At 40.7% G+C, this 21,740-nt stretch overlaps 1 protein-coding gene across 2 annotated transcripts; it reads right to left on the bottom strand.

The window, feature by feature from the left end:
• Positions 1-480: 480 nt before the first annotated feature.
• On the bottom strand, positions 481-20,282 carry nucks1a (nuclear casein kinase and cyclin-dependent kinase substrate 1a). 2 transcript variants are annotated; one of them, XM_060911049.1, is made up of 8 exons: positions 19,990-20,282; positions 12,122-12,171; positions 6,517-6,610; positions 4,333-4,379; positions 4,084-4,233; positions 3,778-3,930; positions 1,872-2,024; positions 481-1,554 (listed from the first exon to the last, which is right to left on the bottom strand). In XM_060911049.1, the coding sequence occupies exons 1-8, from the start codon at positions 20,004-20,006 to the stop codon at positions 1,301-1,303; spliced, it is 918 nt and encodes a 305-aa protein (XP_060767032.1). In that variant the 5' UTR covers positions 20,007-20,282; the 3' UTR covers positions 481-1,300. The 2 variants fall into 2 exon arrangements, with proteins under 2 accessions (XP_060767032.1, XP_060767033.1); XM_060911050.1 differs by having other exon boundaries at positions 1,872-2,021.
• Between the last annotated feature and the right edge of the window lie 1,458 nt (positions 20,283-21,740).

Raw genomic sequence — 21,740 nt, 5'->3', positions numbered from 1 at the left:
TCCGAGGCTGCCATCTTTCAAACAAAGTCGGAACGAATAGGATACGAATGTGGATGAGGGAAAAATCGGAAAAAAAATTTTTCTTCAAGTTTTCAGGTGAAAAAAAGCGGAATTCCGCGAATTCGCGGAAAAATCACATCCCTGTAAAAGTTTTAAGTTATCGAATTTGCAAAAAAATAAAAATGCTCTGTTTCTCAAAATAAGAAACAAAGAAAGGAGTAAAAATGTAAAAGAAAGAAAGAGCAAATGAAGAGAGAAATAAAAAGGAAAGAAAGAAAGGTAGGAAGAAAAGACAAAGAGAAATAAAAGGAAAGAACATCAAAAATACAAAAAGAGGAAAGAAAGGATGAAGATGGTGAAAAACAACAAAGAAAAAGAAGTAAAAAAAGGATAAACGGAAAACATCAAGCATACAAAAAGAAAGAAAGGAGTAAAAATGAAAAAGAAAGAAAGAGCAAATGAAGAGAGAAATGTCTGACGTTTTGTATGAAGTTTTTATTTATTGAATTTGCAGAAAAATTAAAAAAACCTCCGTTTCTTAAAATCCAGTGAATGTGGAGAGAATAAAACAAAAAGTTACTCCACTCAATCTCATCGTACATGGGTTATAGACGACTCGGTGCTACGCGCCTCGCCGGCCATCAGCTCATGTACGACTCGACTTCGTGGAATAACTGTTAAATATTATCAGTTGGAAAAGGTTTTAAAACTGTAATTAGGTGTAACCTGAAATTTCAGTGATCTGGCAACCTTACTCACACTACTCAGGAAATATTACCTGCTTGTTTGCATCTTTCAAGCAGAAAATCAAGCAGCGGGTGAAAGGTTACTCATAGGAGCTGTGGAGAAAGGGGGCGGGGCTTACACGAGGCATCAGTCGATTAGTTCTGGGGAGGGAAAAAAAAAAAAAAGGTTAAGGAAAGTGTGTTAGAGCAGGAAAAACAGCAGGACCAACGCTGGGAAACACCAGGAACTCTGTGGAGATGATAACAGAACTCAAGAGGAACCGTTAGAGCAGCAGCCCTTTAGCAATGGAGGAGCGTCGGGCTTTCCTTACAGAGCTTACCTATAAATAAACAAACAAAACAAACACACACACCTTTCTCTCTCTCTCTCACACACACACACACACACACACGCAGTCTGATGCATCCTGGGACAATGTGGTTTTGTGATACAGAAACTATAGGGATTTTAAAAAAGCCAGGTCACCACAGAGAGAGAAAAAAAAACCTCCAAAGGGGGAAAAAAATAAAAAGAAAGAGAAAAATGAAGAGAAAGCGAAGGAGAAGCGAGGTGGCTAATCTTCCCCAGACGCCGCGTCTTCTTCTGAACCGTCCTCCTCTTCCTCGTCCTCCTCATCATCAGGGGTGGTGGTGGTGGTGTTCTTCTTTTTGGTGGACGGCGGCGGTGAGCTCTTCTTCTCCACCTCGTCCTCCTCCTCATCCTCTGGCGGGCTCTCAGGCTCCTCCTCCTCTTTAGGTGAGGATTTCTCCAGAGCCTTCGCTGCACTCGGGCGACCTTTGCCCTTTCCCTTCATGGGGCTCGGGGTGACTGTGAGATGGACAGGGGGTTAGTCTGGGGCAAAAACGAGCAGTTTTTAAATCTGGAATGATAAAAAAAGTGATTTTTTTTTTGGTCTCTATGTCCATCTGTCTGTCCAACTCTCAGGTCATCTGAACATCTAGCTGTCTGTCTCTCTCTCTGTCTGTCCACCCGTCTCACCATCCAATCAGCTCCATCCTTCTGTATCTCTGTCTCTCCATTTATGCATCTGTCTGTCTTTTTCATCATCACCGTCTCAGAGCCCCTCCCTCTCTCCGAGCCCCTCCCTCTCCCCGTCTGTCTGTACAGATCTCACAGCTCCGTACCTGTGGCCTTTAGTCTGGGCTTGGGCGATTTCTTCTCCTTCCTCTCCACCTTGCGTCCCCTCTGGCTCACTTTCTTGCCCTTCTTTTTGGAATGGCCGTAGTCGCTGTCGTCGTCATCGTCCACCATGAAGTCCTCATCACTGCCGGACTCTTCTGGAACACACGACTGTAACAATGAGGCTCAGGAAGAAACATTAAGATAGAGATGAGCTTTAATAAATAAATAAATAAAGAAATTTTACATTTGTACATTTAATAGCTTTATTTATTTATTATTCCTGCCATCTGAAATCACTCAGAGGCTTCATCTGGCGTCTGGGTTTTTTTTTTGAAGAGTTCAGCCACACAAACGCACGAGTCCTGAGTCCTGCTGCGAAACCTCACGGCATGAATGAGGGGCACTTTTAGCAAGCTGAGAATCTCAAAGAAATCCATTTCATTTTAAAATCGAACACCTCGTGTATGTACAGACACAGAGACAGACAGACAGACAGACAGACAGACAGACAGAGATATGCTGAAACAGATACAGTGTCAGAAAGACAGAAACAAGACACAGAAAAAATGGAGACAAGAAGAAGAAAAGAAACAGACAGGAGGAAGAAAACAGAAATAGAAGAGACAGACAGGAAAAAAGCAGAAAGAGAAAGACAGACAGAAAAACAGAAATAGAGACAAACAGACAGGGAAAACAGAAAAGAAGAGAGACAGACAGGGAAAAAACAGAAATACAGACAGACAGACAGGGAAAAACAGAAAAGAAGAGAGACAGACAGGGAAAAAACAGAAATACAGACAGACAGACAGGGAAAAACAGAAAAGAAGAGAGACAGACAGGGAAAAAAACAAAAAGAAGCTAGCCAGACAAGGAAAAAAAACAGAAGAGAGACAGACAGGGGGAAAAAACAGAAAAAGAAGAGAGACAGGCAAAAAAAGAAAAAGAAGCCAGACAGACAGGGGGAAAACAGAAAAGAAGAGAGACAGACAGGGAAAAAACAGAAATACAGACAGACAGGGAAAAACAGAAAAGAAGAGAGACAGACAGGGAAAAAACAGAAATACAGACAGACAGACAGACAGGGAAAAACAGAAAAGAAGAGAGACAGACAGGGAAAAAAACAGAAAAAGAAGAGAGACAGGCAAAAAAAGAAAAGAAAAAGAAGCCAGACAGACAGGGGGAAAACAGAAAAGAAGAAGAGACAGACAGACAGGAGAAAAACAGAAATGGAAACAGACAGACAGGAAAAAACAACAGAAAAAGAAGAAAAGAGAGACAGGAAAAAAAGTCAGCCAGACGCATAAACGGGGGAAAAAAAAAGAAAAATAAGCTAGACAGACAGACAGGAAAAAACAGAAAAAGAAGAGAGACAGCCGGGGGGGGGGGGGGGGGGGACAGAAAAAGAGACAGCCAGACAGGAAGAAAACAGACAGGAAGAAGAAAAAGACAAAGAAGAGAAGACAAGAAGAAGGACAGAAACAGACAGACTAAAAAACACAGATGCAGAGACAGAAACAGAGAGAGAGACAGACCGATAAAGACGGACAGATTGAGACACACAGTGAGACGGAGAAAGCCCGGGTCAGAAACGCAAAGACAGCGTAATAATTTTGGGGTCCTACAGGATCAAATCTCTGCAGAGTTTACTGCATTAACACTCAGACAGCAGCAGCCCGCCCACTGCATCCTGATTGGTCAGCACACTAATGGCACCGAATAGAACCACATTTTAATTATTAACCTCACGTTAACTTCACATTAACCTGTGACCGGCTCTGTGTTCGGAAAAAGGAGGAAACTGATTTAGTTCCAACAATCTGAATTTCTTGCTTCTAGTCATTTTAATCTGAGGAAATCGTCCAGGTTTTTTGTTTTGCGGTAAGAAAACGGAAAAGCGAGCGGACTCACGGTCCATGTAAGCGTGCTCTTCTTCATCTTTATCCTCATCCTCACTCCCTCGGTCCCCGAGCAGGATCTCTCTCTGTTTGGACGCAGCCTTGGAGGCGGCTTGTCTCACCTGCCTGGGCTTCCGGCTCACCTCCTTCTCCTCATCGCTCTCATCTGCCCCGAGGAGTCACACACACACACACACACACACACACACACACACACACACCTCTTTGAAAAGAATGACTTAAAAAATAAAAAAAAAAAGTGTCTATAATAAACTAAAAGCTAAATTCATTCAATGTGAGGAAAAGTAATGGCACCCACCCGAATCCCGTTTCCTCTTCAGCGACCTTCTACTAGACTTCTCCACTTTGCCTTTCTTCCCCTTCTTCCCCTTTTTGGCTTCATAATCGCTTCCTCCTTCTTCTTCCTCCTCCTCTCCAAAGTCGTTGTCTTCATCGCTACCGAAGTCATCTGACAGACAAAAATACATAAATATGTGGAAAATTTATTCCGAGACGGTGTTAAAATATATTAAAATCAGCGCTGTATGGCTCAGAACGTCCTGCTTACCTGCTGAATCGTTTTTAGGTTTGGAGTGTTTGTCATCAGAGTCATCACTGGGGAAAGGGGGATTTAAAAAAAATAAAATTATTATTTGCTTTGGCAGAATTCGTGTTCGCTCAAGCACCCTGACAAGTGTGTTATCAAAAAGCTAAAGAGAAGCAGAATCCAAACAGAGGCCCTGAATTATACGTTTAAGAGGGTTTTTTTTTTCTGCTGACATTTTACCCTTTCCACGGGTTGCCATAGCGATTTTTTGCAGCATGGGCTCTCCGTGATTGGTCAGGACAGATGAGTTTACGTTTTGCACTTTCTCAGCCACACAACAGCTTTCTCAGCTTGTTATTTTTATCTTTATTAACTACGAAAGTGAGAAATAAAGGAGACGCTGGGGAGACAATGATGGTTTATAGCTGCTAAGTAAGAACGAGAACTGACTTGTTTCAGAACACTGAATAATAAGTAACTATAAATGGACACAAAGTACTGTGGTGGTGTTTAATTAATAGATAAATGTAACTTGGCAAACTGCTTTAGTATGAGAGGAATTAAACACACGGGGATGTGCTGCTGTAGGAAAAATAATCAACTTCAGCGTGGTAACAGTAAGTGCATATAGTTAGTTTTTTCTTTTTTTTATCAGACATCTAGTTTTTAGGTTTGTTTACCTGACATGTTTCGACGTATGACTGTCGTCTTCCTCAGAGCGTCACCGGATGTTATTGGTGACGCATCTTTTATCAGCTGATGTTTCCGAAGGCGTGGCCTTACTGTCTGGTTTGACAGGTCGGTCACGCCTTCTACTGTCTGTTCGTCCCCTGCAAGATGGCACTCCAGGTATGGGAGAGCATGTACGCTCCCTCATCACGGTTGATGGTCCTCGGGCTTCGCTTTCGGATCTCCATGGCCTCCCTGATCCATAAGCGAAGCCCGAGGACCATCAACCGGGATGAGGGAGCGTACATGCTCTCCCATACCTGGAGTGCCATCTTGCAGGGGACGAACTGACAGTAGAAGGCGTGACCGACCTGTCAAACCAGACAGGAAGGCCACGCCTTCGGAAACATCAGCTGATAAAAGATGCGTCACCAACAACATCCGGTGACACTCTGAGGAAGACGACAGTCGTACGTCGAAACATGTCAGGTAAACAAACCTAAAAACTAGATGTCTGATAAAAAAAGAAACTAACTATATTTAATATATGACATAATGAACGTAATCGGAAAAAAAAAACCAGTAAGTGCACTTCAAAACGCCACGCTGTCGTTGATTCATTTCCGATAACAGCATGACGCAGTGTTTTATTCCTTATGGATTTTAAATGTTTATTGACTGAAATCGATATTTGCCCTAAGAGTTACAGAAATGGGATTTATATTCATTTCTCATTACAGGAAATGTGCTGAGATTCTTGTAAATGGGACCACCACACACACACACACACACAGGATAAAAAGTAGGTAAAAATGATGTATCATGTAACAATAAATCACAATATAAATTTATGACGATGCGAATAGATCAAAAAGAAAAAAAACCGAATCGCTATTATCAGGTTGCGTAATCGCTTAGCTTTTCATAGCTGTAATTGTGTTGTTTAGACAGCAGAGGGTGCAATAATAATAATACAATATCGGGAATACATGTGACTTCACTGCAGGTGGAAGTAACACAGCTCTAATGCTGCAAAAACACAATAAACAGATCTAAAATGTGAACGAGGTGTTGTGTGATTGTGTACAAATAGATTTAACAAAAAAAAAAATCAGAGCTCTCTCTTTTTACAGACTGCTGAAAGAGAAAGAAAAGAGAAGCAAATAGAGGACGTACAAATGTTCATAAACGTTCATAAGAAAAGGCTGATTTGTTATGACCTTTTCATTTTTAATAAAAGGAATATTTTAGTTAATAGGCTATGATGTTTTATTCCAACCTTTACAAAAGTGGGTAAGTAATTATTGTTGGTTATTAAGAAAATGAAAAATACTTTGTTTTTTAATTTAACAAAAAGAATATTTAATTTGATGAATAGAAACGTTGCTTTTTGGTTAAAAAAAAAAAATTCCATTTTATTTTTGTATGGAAAATCGAATTGCCAATCCAACATCGTGAATCAAACTGAATTATGACCTGGGTGAACCCTGATCGAAAGGAAAACGGCATCTTCCTTTAAACAGCAAAAACTCCCACCTTTCCTCCTGTGAGTTCTTGGACTTCTTGTGCTTGATTTCACGCGGCGCTACGCGCACCTTCTTAGGCTTGTCCGAGTCTTGTTCATACTCATCTGGAAACGTAACAAAAACAATCGAATAAAAAAAAAATAATAATAATAATAATATAATAATAATAAATTTTAAAAATCGTTCAGGTTTTCATTAGAGTTTGAATGTTTTTCTATTTTCAAAACCACCCAAAGAAAAAAAATTTACCCTAAAAACATCATTTCAAACATTTTTAACTTCTGCAACATTTTAAAAAACAAAATGACTTTCTTTAAAGTGCATATCCTGGACCAATTTTGTTTTGTTTTTTTTTTATACGAAAGAATGTCCTTTTACACACTCTTCCAGAAGGGTAATTTTGCACAAGGCCATCTGTCTACAGCAGAAAAAAATAAAATAACAAAACACGTCTGGAAAAATCCCAAGGGAGTCTGGAGCCAGATTCGTGACGTTACCTGCGGAAGCGCCAGCAGGCTGCGAGAGCTTTGCACGGTTTCAGTGCACAGCCTGTGTAGACCAAGCGCTCCCATTTCTCTCTCATTGTCCGGTCTTTTGGGAAATGATTGGTGTTGCTACACCCTCCGACGATACATCTGTTAACCATTTTAATAATTACGCGATAACGTTGAAGAAATTTGCAGAAAACCACCAGGTCGTTTTCTCATAAACAAACCAGCGCTGACGTAGGATTCAGAAGGAGGTGTCCCGCACGCGACGTCACGAAAATCAATGTTTGCCAGGAAATCCAAACGCCAAGTTTTTTCAGAGGCGGACCAATTCGCCTCAAATGGCTTGATTTCAACTGAATTTTTCTGGTATTGCGCAAGGTAAAAAAAATTGCACGAAATGCAAAATGTGACAGATATTTGACCAAACTTTAATATAAAATAGGAGAATTGCATTGATCTTGCTCCTGAATTTACCCGTGATATGCACTTTAAGTCCTCGGACAAGTTTGGAGGCGGCGATTACGACATGGTGTGGTGTTCAAGCGTATTTTTTTTAGCTGGTAAAAAAAAAAAAAAATGGACGGAGTGAGAATTTTTCTTTTTGTATCAACGACAAGAAAATGAAGAAAAACAGTTAGCACACAAAATGACTCCTTAAATCTAACTGGCTGCTGTAGACGTCACATTCATACTGGTGGCTGCCAGGAAAGTTTTGTTTGTTTTTATTGACATGTCTACAACTCGGAAAGTCAGAGCTCATAGAGGGGGGGAACCCACCGTGGAGGCGTTTGTGCCATTCACCTTGTAATTACGATATTTCTGACAGGACTTGAAATTGGCAAAAGTAAAAAAAAAATAAAAAAAAGTAAGAGCCAAGTTAGAATCAGCATAATTTCTGACTGAAGTGGGAGATTTTTGGTGGGTGGGACTTTGATTATATCTATCGAAATTTGACTGGCTTGTGAAAAGTGGGCGGTCCAAAACAAATCTAGAGAATGCTGTGGGGTGTTCCAAACCCCTCCCCCCGTTAAATTATTCATTCATTTAACCATTTCTTGACAACGTATCGGTCTTTTTTTTGAAAAACCAACACAAAGGCAACAGATCCTGGAGCTCCACTAAAATAATAAAACAATATATGGATGATTTTGGTCTTAGCGAGCGATAGCTGGCGTCTACAAAACCCATCACATTCTTCTCATCCGTACACAAATCGTTTTCTAGGATCGATTTCTTCCTTACAAGTAACTCCATTATGCCCAATATTTCTAACACACAAATTCACCCAATTATTATTTCAGACCACGCCCCAACTAGTTCTGATTTTCACAACAAACACTTTAGAAAAATAACTTCGAGATGGCGCTTCAATATCTCTTTATTAAAGAACCCAACTTTTAACACAGGGGTGGGCAAACTTTTTGGCTCAGGGGCCACATTGACTTTTGAAATTTGCCAGGCGGGCCGGGCCAACACCAAATTCATACGTATCGAACATAAACCGGAAAAGCTTTAGTGTTATTGTAAGGCCTTCACTGACAGAGACCCAAATGCAGATCAGATTGGCATTTATTTTAGTTCTCAGTCAACAAAGGCAGAGCAGAAAAATGTTTGCAGTTCAATAGATTGGCACATAAAATATATATACACAAAAACAAACAGCAGCACTACAGCAGCCACCCACGACAACCAAAATTACTAAGAGTTACACTTTTTATATTATTATGTCTGTAAACATGTGACTACCATCTTATTACAGCTCCAACATAGTTTTAAAAAGAGAAAGTATTAATACTCACAGTCACTCAGCAACCGCTGAGCTGTATTCGTCCGTGCTTGCGCTGACTGGTTGTTAGCATAATTAGCATGCTTGGAGGAAAAGTGCCGTTTGATGTTATATTCCTTTAAAACTGCAACGGTTTCTTTGCAAATAAGGCAGACAGCCTTTGATCGGACTTCAGCAAAAAAATACTTAGTTGTCCATTCTTTATTGAACACCCTGCACTCGCTGTCCACTTTTCTTTTTTTAGGACCACTCACTGTAAAGTTTTATCCTGTGTTCTCGAGATCACCAGTGGCACGGGCGCCAGAATGACTTCCATGGCACGCGCTGCACCACTCTGCAAATGTAATCTCGCGTGAATACGACTGACTGGAAAGACGGATCTCTAGAACACCTGTCTACGTGATAACACTGATGCTTATAGTTTATAGATCTGCTCAGTCGTGTTTATATGCTTGTCTTCCGCGGGCCGGATTAAAAACGCCAACGGGCCGGATGTGGCCCGCGGGCCGTAGTGTGCCCACCTCTGTTTTAACACATACTTCCAGAGAGAGAGAGAGCACGCATGGGCATCCTTTCTAAAAGTGAACGATTCTCCAAACACATCACCCACACTCCTCTGGGAAACGGCTGAGGAAGCGCTGAGAGGCAAAACCATTTCATTGTCTTGTCTGTTTTGACGGCCAGTTAATTGTCCAAATTAACGGAGCAGATTTAAGTTTTTGTGTTTGATCCATTCCTAAGACTGAACGCAATCACCTCAAGTGATCAAAACGGTTCGTTAGAATGGGTACGGTAAATGAAGAAATTGATTTTAGTCCTTTTCTGTAATGATTATTGTCTGATTGTCTTTTTCTAAGTGTTTTCTTTTTCGCGCTCATATAGACTTAACCTAAGGGGTATTGCCATCTAGTGGCTTTTTCTTGAACTGCATACCTGTGAATTCATTACCACAGTCTGTAAACGTCTGGGGACTGAGGAGACAAGTTGCTCAAGTTTAGGGATAGGAATGTTAACCCATTCTTGTCTAATGTAGGATTCTAGTTGCTCAACTGTCTTAGGTCTTTTTTGTCGTATCTTCCGTTTTATGATGCGCCAAATGTTTTCTATGGGTGAAAGATCTGGACTGCAGGCTGGCCAGTTCAGTACCCGGACCCTTCTTCTACGCAGCCATGATGCTGTAATTGATGCAGTATGTGGTTTGGCATTGTCATGTTGGAAAATGCAAGGTCTTCCCTGAAAGAGACGTCGTCTGGATGGGAGCATATGTTGCTCTTGAGCCTGGATATACCTTTCAGCATTGATGGTGTCTTTCCAGATGTGTAAGCTGCCCATGCCACACGCACTAATGCAACCCCATACCATCAGAGATGCAGGCTTCTGAACTGAGCGCTGATAACAACTTGGGTCGTCCTTCTCCTCTTTAGTCCGAATGACACGGCGTCCCTGATTTCCATAAAGAACTTCAAATTTTGATTCGTCTGACCACAGAACGGTTTTCCACTTTGCCACAGTCCATTTTAAATGAGCCTTGGCCCAGAGAAGACGTCTGCGCTTCTGGATCATGTTTAGATACGGCTTCTTCTTTGAACTATAGAGTTTTAGCTGGCAATGGCGGATGGCACGGTGAATTGTGTTCACAGATAATGTTCTCTGGAAATATTCCTGAGCCCATTTTGTGATTTCCAATACAGAAGCATGCCTGTATGTGATGCAGTGCCGTCTAAGGGCCCGAAGATCACGGGCACCCAGTATGGTTTTCCGGCCTTGACCCTTACGCACAGAGATTCTTCCAGATTCTCTGAATCTTTTGATGATATTATGCACTGTAGATGATGATATGTTCAAACTCTTTGCAATTTTACACTGTCGAACTCCTTTCTGATATTGCTCCACTATTTGTTGGCGCAGAATTAGGGGGATTGGTGATCCTCTTCCCATCTTTACTTCTGAGAGCCGCTGCCACTCCAAGATGCTCTTTTTATACCCAGTCATGTTAATGACCTATTGCCAATTGACCTAACGAGTTGCAATTTGGTCCTCCAGCTGTTCCTTTTTTGTACCTTCAACTTTTCCAGCCTCTTATTGCCCCTGTCCCAACTTTTTTGAGATGTGTTGCTGTCATGAAATTTCAAATGAGCCAATATTTGGCATGAAATTTCAAAATGTCTCACATTCAACATTTGATATGTTGTCTATGTTCTATTGTGAATACAATATCAGTTTCTGAGATTTGTAAATTATTGCATTCCGTTTTTATTTACAATTTGTACTTTGTCCCAACTTTTTTGGAATCGGGGTTGTATTTCTTTTTTCATCAATTCCTGAGCACTTTGGATTTTTTCTCATCTTATGAAGACAGTTCTAAAACTATTTTACATCATCAATTGTCTGTTTTTTTTTAAGTATAATCATGATATACACACTACAGAGATATTATTGTAGCTGAACTTGTGCTGAATAGAAGAAAAAAAAAGTCATACAACTTTGAAAATACTGCTCAGATTTGTTGAAATTGACAAAATCAGAGCATACCAAAATCATCAGTGCAAGAAAACACCCTCAGATCCCAGAGGGTTAAATACGCTTTTATTGCTTGTTTGTTTTTTTCCTGTGCCGAGTTCAAGCGGCAAATCAACAGTGAAAAATCACAATCATGTGGACATCAGATGACCGATCTGTAAAAGGATTATATATAAAAATATTTTCCTAACTGTTTACTTCATATAAGTGCAGAATTATCCAAAGATCCACCATCCAGCCTTCGAGCCTTCACAATTGCCACTGCCAACAAGCAGCTCCCGACCGCACAGCTAATATTACTACAAAAACTCTCTTTAAACCTAAAAATGGTGGAAATATTTGGATTTTTTTTGTCTTTTAGGCTCCCGATTCTGGAAAATTGTTAATCATGATTTCTCTGAATAATAAATCATGTACAGGGAATAATCAATATTGCACAAACCTAGCAAGCATCTCAGCTTTAATAAAACCAGGTGTGGGGGCAAAGTTGAGGCATAACATGACATGAAACGAAATAAAATACCATCATGTTTTTGTCCCGTCCACCAATCTACACCAGCATACTCAAAATCTCAGAGTGGAAGCTTCTAGACAACGGAGAATTTTCTCATTGAAGCGATCCTTACAGAGGAATCGTGCACAATTACGCAAGTTAACAGAGTTTGAAAAAGGTTTTTTGTTTTCATGTTGTCTTTTAAAGCTGCCTTTACAGGTTTCAAGTTCGAGGCAGAGAGGATTTGTTTATGGAGTAATGCAACCAAGGATCTGTTTTTAAACTGTGTGCACAAACAAACAAACAAACAAACAAAATACGTTACCTGCATCATCAGATTCGTTGAACTGTGAATAATTCACCACCTTTCTATTCCTGTAGAATGAACAGGATAATATTGTTAAAATTAGTCGCAGAGAAAAAGCCCTGACGATCCAAACAGCACAAAAATACAAGAATTTTAATTCGTTAACGATCCTCCAAATGACTCGTTACGATCTACTTCGTGTCAAAGGCAACGATGGATCGAATTTCGATCCGACCCAACGTTCACAGAACCTCATTTTCCAAGAAGTCTCTGCAACAGGACGTCACGGTGGAAAGAAAAATAATCCGAGCAGCTTTCTTTTAATCAACAGAGTTGACAGACGTGTCCAGCTCTCGAGCTGATCACGACTTCGCTCTCGGCACCAGACCTTCTGTCCTGGTCATGAAACGTAAATAAAGGAGCATCAGAGGAGCCGATCGTCCGGCTGTTACGGCGTAGAGCCTCCTGGTCCAAATAATCCTGAATAATCTCACGTCTCAGCTGAGTAAAGGTGAAACAGTGATAGAGCCATGAACGATAAACCCTTCTCTAAAGACTTCAGTTATGGAGCAAAGGATCAGCAGCGATTAATCTTCCACAAAGCAGCGGTTTATTCCTAACCTTAGGTTAAATGTTTAATATTTGTAATTTTTCAATTTTACTTCACAACCTTTTTTTTTTTAAATTTCACACTGATCCGTATTAATACACATTTTACTAGAAAAAAAATTTAAGTAATATTAAAAAAGTTATTGCTAAATCCTTTCCATTGCTTAAATAATTGTAATATTTACATAAAAATATAAAATTATAAATAGTGGTTACATAAATTGCTCTTTAAAAAATGATCAATTTACAGGTCAGATAAACAGTTTAATTTCTCTTTTTTTTTTTGTAAGACTATTTACTGGTGACTTTTTTCTCATTATTTAAAGTTTTGCGTGTCAGCCTGACGGCTTAATTTTTCTAGAAATTTTTATCCCCCGCTGGCCGAAAGGCCCGAAGGGGGATTATGTCGTGGCGATGTCCGTCCCGGGAAGGGTGCTTACCTTCTGACATCAACTCCTCTCACAATTTTTGGACAAATTTCTTGAAGCTTGGTAAAAGGCCTTGTAATATGACGGTAATACGCAGATTGCGATTTAATTTCATTTGTGAGAATTTTCCCAGAGTTTTGACCCTTGATTTAATAACTTGTACTTTGACAATTTCATGAGGGTGTACGCTCTTCTGAAATCAACTCCTCTCACAATTTGTGGAGGAATTTCAGCAAACTTGGTACAGGCCTTTGTTATACAACAGTTATCCGCATATTGAAATTTCGTTTAATTTGGGCAACTTTTACCAGAGTTATACCCTTCATTATTAACAAACTTGTACTCTGGCAATTTCATCAAGGTGTGCTTGCTTTCTGGTATCAACTTCCATCGCAATTTTTATCCCCCGCTGGCCGAAAGGCCCGAAAGAGGATTATATCGTGACGATGTCTGTCCCGGGAAGGGTACTCACCTTGAAATCAACTCCTCTCACAATTTTTGGAGGAATTTCAAGAAACTTGACAGGATTCTTTGTTAAATGTCGGTAATACACATATTACAATTTCGTTCAGTTCAGTCACATTTTACCAGAGTTACGCCCGAATTCCCAGTGGGGGATATTGTGCTCTCAGAGCACTCTTGTTCATATTTGCTATGATAGAAATACCATCAAGAGTTTATATTATAGACTGCTTTGTTAAATAAGTTTATATTCATTATTTTAATTGTTTGCATTAGGGCTGTCCCCGACCAAGGATTTTCTTGGTCGACCAGTGGTCGTGCATTCACTCCGACTAATCGACTAACCAATTTTCAGCCATGCAGGCATTTTAAAATGGTTATGTTGTCTGATTGCCTGAAATAGGGGACGTACAGGGATGTGTAACTAACAAAATGTTTGAATGTGTCACAAAAATAATCAGAAAGACTGACGGACTCTGAACACTAGGCTAGTAGGCTACTTACATGGTTGAGGTGGTAAAGCATGTTCGTCGTGGAAGAATGAAAGGCGAATGTTTTTTTGCAAATTCTGCACATAACCCTCTTTGGGTCATCTTTGTTCTTTTCGAAATGATCCCATATTTTAGAGCTCCTTCCAGACATGCTGTCTGCCCGTGTTAAAAAAATCACCAACAGTAAATTAGTGTCACGACTTCCTTTATCATGCACGTCAAATTAAAAGCCCTTCAGCCCTTTGACAAGACGCGGCTTTTTTCCCTGCGACCAATCGACCAATGGAATTTTGGTCGGCTAATAATTTTTTGGTCGACCAACGATTAATCGATTGTTTGCCGTCAGCCCTAGTTTGCATGCATGTTAACATTTGCTCGGTTTACGTCTGGCGTCCAGGCTACTCCAGAATTCCTGAGCCCCAAAATGGAGATTTGTGGAACCACTACCGGCACCGTTTTAGCTTAAAAACTAAATAACGACACACAGACCCGTGTTCACTTCCTGACTGGGTTTTATGTCACGACATGCACTTCTCTGATTTGTCACACTTCTATCATGTGGCCCTTTTCCAGACGAAAACAAGCACCATCAGCTGTTTCTCCCGGCATGAGGACGCCCAGTGTAGGTGAGCGGTCACGTGGTCAGCATTTTCAGGTGTTAATACAGACGGAGATCGTTTCTGATACGGAGCTAAAACGCTCGTCTGGATGAAGATCGTCTTCATTTTAAAACTATGGCATTGTTGGGTATAGACACCTGACTGTTCGTCTTGGCTCTGTGGTGGTGCGATGCACACCCAGGTGTAAAGTGTAAACAGCGACACGGGTTATCCAGCTCGGGTACAAATAGCTTCCTTGGCGACCGACACCTGGGTGCGAACAGCGTCTGCCTTTAACATTTACAATGATATCAGAGCTGTGTCAAAAGATCTTAAGGATAACTACAGGAGGTGGGTTTTTTTTTTGGGAACGTCACCATTTATTAGCATGATTTTGGACGTTTTGTTCTTTTCTCTTCTAATCTCAAAAGTAATTTAATAAATTAAATGCATTAATTAATCAAGTGTTTTGTGTGTGACATCTATCGCATATTAAAGTTGACCAGGCAGTTACTAAGGATTAATGAATGAACAATGGACGAGAATAATATATTTTTTTTAAAAATCAAAAATTAGTTTCCCCCCCAAACAAAAAAAAGTTTACGTTATTAAATAAATAAATTATACATAAATATTTATTATTCAGATAAAGAAAAAATAATTTGCATATATATATATATATATATATATATATATATATATATATATATATATATATATATCACACACCTTTTTTATACATTATTAATACTTCGTACTATTTTATAGGGTGGCAGCTACAATTATCGACAGTCCATAATTATCGACACCTTTTCAGATTTAACAATAAAAAACAATTTTACAAAAGGTGAGTTTCAGTTCCAACAGTTATTATTGGTTAATTAACCCTTTGATCTTGTCGTCTGATGACACAGCTCATTACCTGAGATGGAATTTTTTTCAGCACGATCAGCAATTTTTTGGAAAACCCGGACGTTATCATCGCAGGTAAGCATGGTGGAAAGATCAGGGACATGTTTTTACTGATCAAATTCACCAATAGTTCATGATCTCCTCTTCGAAACCTACTTTGTTTCTGACTCTTTCATCTGACAGCCGCCATTTTGTATCTAAACACGCGTTTGAGAGTCACGTGACGTGTCGATAATAGTGATCACTTTCACCGGTGTCCACCATTATCGACACGCTGTGGAATTAAGGGACATTTACAACTGTTATAGATCGATCTTTGTGTAACATTGTTGAAGTCGATGAAATACTTTAAAAAAATAAAAATGCTAGGATTTATAATAATTTTTTTTCTGATTCATAACAGAATGGAATGTTTATAGAGTATTTGGAATTCGATTACAATAAATAGAATTAGACCAGAATTAAATTCCGAACATATAAAAAATGACATGTTGGAAATATTCAGATTTTTCTATTCCATTCAGAATTTTTTTTTTGCAGTTTGTTGTAAATATCTACGACATATTACAATAATCAATAGACATTTTATATTTTGGTTCGAGGAATGACATGCGACCTTTGACCTGGTTTTTCATGTGGTTACAATCTCAATTCCCTGTTGACATTTACTGGTAAACTACAAAACTAGAAATTAATACAAACAACAACGAATGATTAACAAAATGTGATCTACGAAAATACTTAGAAAGTGGAACGAAAAGATTTTCTGACGCAGGTTAAATATTATAAGTTCATTTGTTTACAAACATTAGAATTACTTCCTCATTTACGTAAACGCTGACGTCCAGATATTTATATAAAAGATATTTTGTACTAAATCTAAGTCTATGTAAAACAAATTTTAAATAAAAACTAAGTTTTGTTAACTTAATACCACATACCAATTTTATTATTTTGATAATAATATTTGATGTTGATAATTGTGGAACGGTGTCGATAACTGTGGACAAACGTGTTGATAATTGTGGAAGTGTCGATAACTATGGACAAACGTATTGAGAATTTTGGAACGGTGCCGATAACTGTGGACAAAGGTGTCGATAATTGTGGATCGGTGTCGATAACTGTGGACAAAGGTGTCGATAATTGTGGATCGATGTCGATAACTGTGGACAAAGGTGTCGATAACTGTGGACAAACATGTTGATAACCGTGGACAAAGGTGTCGATAACCGTGGACAAAGGTGTCGATAACCGTGGACAAAGTTGTCGATAACCGTGGACAAAGTTGTCGATAATTGTGGATCGGTGTCGATAACTGTGGACAAAGGTGTCGATAACTGTGGACAAAGGTGTCGATAACTGTGGACAAAGGTGTCGATAACTGTGGACAAAGGTGTCCATAATTGTGGATCGATATCGATAACTGTGGACAAAGGTGTCGATAATTGTGGATCTATGTCGATAACTGTGGACAAAGGTGTCGATAATTGTGGATCGATGTCGATAACTGTGGACAAAGGTGTCGATAACTGTGGACAAATGTGTTGATAACCGTGGACAAAGGTGTCGATAACCGTGGACAAAGGTGTCGATAACTGTGGACAAAGTTGTCGATAACTGTGGACAAAGGTGTCGATAATTGTGGATCTATGTCGATAACTGTGGACAAAGGTGTCGATAACTGTGGACAAAGGTGTCGATAATTGTGGATCGATGTCGATAACCGTGGACAAAGGTGTCGATAACCGTGGACAAAGGTGTCGATAACCGTGGACAAAGGTGTCGATAACCGTGGATTGGTGTCGATAACTGTGGACAAAGGTGTCAATAATTGTGGATCGGTGTCGATAACTGTGGACAAAGGTGTCGATGATTGTGGACTGGTGTTGATAACTGTGGACAAAGTTGTCGATAACTGTGGACAAACGTGTCGATAATTGTGGATCGATGTCGATAACTGTGGACAAAGGTGTCGATAATTGTGGATCGGTGTCGATAACTGTGGACAAAGGTGTCGATAATTGTGGACTGGTGTTGTAACTGTGGACAAAGTTGTCGATAACTGTGGACAAAGGTGTTGATAACTGGACAAAGGTGTCGATAACTGTGGACAAAGGTGTCGATAATTGTGGATCGGTGTCGATAACTGTGGAGAAAGGTGTCAATAATTGTGGATCGGTGTCGATAACTGTGGACAAAGGTGTCGATAACTGTGGACAAAGGTGTCGATAATTGTGGATCGGTGTCGATAACTGTGGACAAAGGTGTCGATAATTGTGGATCTATGTCGATAACTGTGGACAAAGGTGTCGATAACTGTGGACAAAGGTGTCGATAATTGTGGATCGGTGTCGATAACTGTGGACAAAGGTGTCGATAATTGTGGATCGATGTCGATAACCGTGGACAAAGGTGTCGATAACCGTGGACAAAGGTGTCGACAACCGTGGACAAAGGTGTCGACAACCGTGGACAAAGGTGTCGACAACCGTGGACAAAGGTGTCGACAACCGTGGACAAAGGTGTCGACAACCGTGGACAAAGGTGTCGACAACCGTGGACAAAGGTGTCGACAACCGTGGACAAAGGTGTCGACAACCGTGGACAAAGGTGTCGACAACCGTGGACAAAGGTGTCGACAACCGTGGACAAAGGTGTCGACAACCGTGGACAAAGGTGTCGATAACCGTGGACAAAGGTGTCGATAACCGTGGACAAAGGTGTCGATAATTGTGGATCGGTGTCGATAACTGTGGACAAAGGTGTCGATAATTGTGGACTGGTGTTGATAACTGTGGACAAAGTTGTCGATAACTGTGGACAAAGGTGTCGATAACTGTGGACAAAGGTGTCGATAACTGTGGACAAAGGTGTTGATAACTGGACAAAGGTGTCGATAACTGTGGACAAAGGTGTCGATAACCGTGGACAAAGGTGTCGACAACCGTGGACAAAGGTGTCGACAACCGTGGACAAAGGTGTCGACAACCGTGGACAAAGGTGTCGATAACCGTGGACAAAGGTGTCGATAACCGTGGACAAAGGTGTCGATAACCGTGGACAAAGGTGTCGATAACCGTGGACAAAGGTGTCGATAACCGTGGACAAAGGTGTCGATAATTGTGGATCGGTGTCGATAACTGTGGACAAAGGTGTCGATAATTGTGGACTGGTGTTGATAACTGTGGACAAAGTTGTCGATAACTGTGGACAAAGGTGTCGATAACTGTGGACAAAGGTGTTGATAACTGGACAAAGGTGTCGATAACTGTGGACAAAGGTGTTGATAATTGTGGATCGATGTCGATAACTGTGGACAAAGGTGTCGATAACTGTGGACAAAGGTGTCGATAACTGTGGACAAAGGTGTCAATAACTGTGGACAAAGGTGTCGATAACTGTGGAACGGGTCACGTGATCTGATATACTAAGTAATTGGGAATCAACTCATTTTTTTCCAGTGGAAGTTTGAGTAATTATTCACGCATGATTTATGTACTGAAAATCTTTACTTTTTCAACGGCCAAAAGATCATTAAGGTGTCGATAATTGTAGCCGCTGCTCACCTATTTATATATTAATAAAAATATAAAAAGTTTGAAGCTGTTGTCTTTAAATAAGGTGACTTAAATGGTAATTCTTTTAAAACAAAAATTAAATAAATAAAACGTTACTCTATATAGATTTTATGTTTTATTATTATTTAAAAAAAAAATCCCTTCTTTAGATTAGAGCGCAAAGGGGGTGTGGTCACTGGCTACGCCCCGCCCCTTTGTCGCGTCACGCCATCATGTTAATTGAGCGCGAGCCGCAGCAGTGCTTTTTTTCCCCTTCAAAAAACAGGCTTTGAACACAAATAAAATAAAATAAAAGTACAGCTCTGATTTCAGTGTGGTGGATTAGCGCTGCGTCTTTTGCACAGACAGACAGACAGGGGAAAAAAAGAAAAAAAAAGATCCTCATCCGCAGACCTTCAGTGTCGAGGTTTTATTCCCGTTCCTGAGGATGAATGGGAGGCCATGTTCTTGCTCGAGGAAAAAAAATCTGAACCTGATTGCATTTATCAGACATAAATGTCTGCAACACCACTGCGTTGTATCTGGATGATTCATGCACATGAGGAGGAGAAAAAAAAAAAAAAAACAACGAGCCATGCAAGACAGATTTGCAAAAATGCATTCTGCACAGGACGAGCCAAACGCGTGAATAAATACAGTCTGAACAAATACAAATAAAAAATAATAATAACGAGGTTATTAAGCAAAGCAAAGCAAAGGCAAAGCGCCGCTGGCACATGCGTGAAAGCCAACAAACTCCTCTCAGTGCACGCGCGCAATCAATGCAGCAGCGCACGAGGAGGACATTTTAAAAATCCAACGTACCTCACTGGTCTTGACATTTTTGCAGGAACACTGTGGAGGTTTTTGCTCTTTTTCTTTTTTTAAGAAAATTAAAAATAGCTTCACCAACTGACACGCTCAACGTAACGTCGCATAAAAACTAAAACGTCCCCTTTTTTCCCCCGGAATCGCAAAAGTAAATAAAAGCGTGTGGAAAGCTGTGCTGCTCTGAAGGCTTTTAGTTTAATATTTTACCTTCAGCTACACAAAATGGTGAATAAAACAAACTGAAACTGCAGCCCCTTGCGCAACCTAACACTCAGGGCTCTGTGGGCGGAGCTTGTCCAGCGAAAAACACGCCCGATTTAGGACTCGCGGCGCGCGCGCTTTTCGACCCCGCGTCACTATTGGCTCATTCGAACGCGCGTTCGCGTTCCGATTGGCTGCAATGTTTGTCCGTCAAAGCAGCGCTCCTGACCCTCCCCCTTCCTCGTCTCCTCTCGTCTCCTCTCTCTCTGCTGCCTGTGTCTGTGCTGGTGCAGATTGGTTGCGCCGTCACACACTGCCTCAGAAAACAAAAAGAGGCCCTGCTAGAGATGTGTGGAGTGGCTTTTCGCACAAATTGTGTCGTTTGGACACTTCAGAATGGTGTTATTTAATTACCTGGAAGGATTTACAACCCAGGAGGTCTATTTATATGAGTTTACGATTGATTTTCCTTGTAAATTGTGACCTATGTTGGGCCAGACAGAGCATCCAAAATGGCATCCGACGCTGTAGTGCTTATTCTGTACAAACTTCAGTGGATACAACATCACAGAAGGACAGACATTGTTTGGTCTACATTTAACAGTTATTCCACGAAATCAAGTCGTACACGAGCTGATAGCGGCTATAATCCATGTACGACGAGGTTGAGTGGAATAACTGTTTTATTCTATCCACGTTCACTAGATTTTGAGAAACAGCATTTTTATTTTTTATTTTTCAAATTCAATAAATAGAAACTTTCTACAAAACGTCCGACAAAATCATTTCCACTTAGAATGTAAACAAATCGGCGAAATGACAGGAGCAATTTGTGAAAAATGCGATAATAATAATAATCCATCCATCCATTATCTGTAGCCGCTTATCCTGTCCTACAGGGTCGCAGGCGAGCTGGACAAGTCTCCAGGTCATCGCAGGGCTGACACAGAGACAAACAACCATTCACACTCACATTCACACCGACGGTCAATTTAGAGTCACCAGTTAGCCTAACCTGCATGTCTTTGGACTGTGGAGAAACTGGAGGAAACCCACACGGACAGCATGCAAACTCCACACAGAAAGGCCCTCGCTGGCTGTTGGGATAGAACACAGGACCTTCTTTCTGTGAGGCGACAGCGATAACCACTACACCACTGTGCCACCCATAATAATAATAATAATCTCATCTCATTATCTGTAGCCGCTTTATCCTGTTCTACAGGGTCGCAGGCAAGCTGGAGCCTATCCCAGCTGACTACGAGCGAAAGGCGGGGTACACCCTGGACAAGTCGCCAGGTCATCTGACACATAGACACAGACAACCATTCACACTCACATTCACACCTACGGTCAATTTAGAGTCACCAGTTAACCTAACCTGCATGTCTTTGGACTGTGGGGGAAACCGGAGCACCCGGAGGAAACCCACGCGGACACGGGGAGAACATGCAAACTCCGCACAGAAAGGCCCTCGCCGGCCACGGGGCTCGAACCCGGACCTTCTTGCTGTGAGGCGACAGTGCTAACCACTACACCACCGT

Source organism: Neoarius graeffei, chromosome 26 (assembly GCF_027579695.1).
Source record: "Neoarius graeffei isolate fNeoGra1 chromosome 26, fNeoGra1.pri, whole genome shotgun sequence".
NCBI classification, from domain to species: Eukaryota; Metazoa; Chordata; class Actinopteri; order Siluriformes; family Ariidae; genus Neoarius; species Neoarius graeffei.
This window is presented reverse-complemented; position numbering and strand designations above follow the sequence as displayed.

Bases quoted from the DNA above. Each gene is read 5' to 3' on its own strand.
- nucks1a (XM_060911049.1), bottom strand. The intron at 6,611-12,121 runs GTAACGTATTTT...TTACGTTTCCAG, and splicing joins CAACGAATCTGATGATGCAG to ATGAGTATGAACAAGACTCG. The intron at 2,025-3,777 runs GTGAGTCCGCTC...CGTGTGTTCCAG, and splicing joins AGAGCACGCTTACATGGACC to AAGAGTCCGGCAGTGATGAG.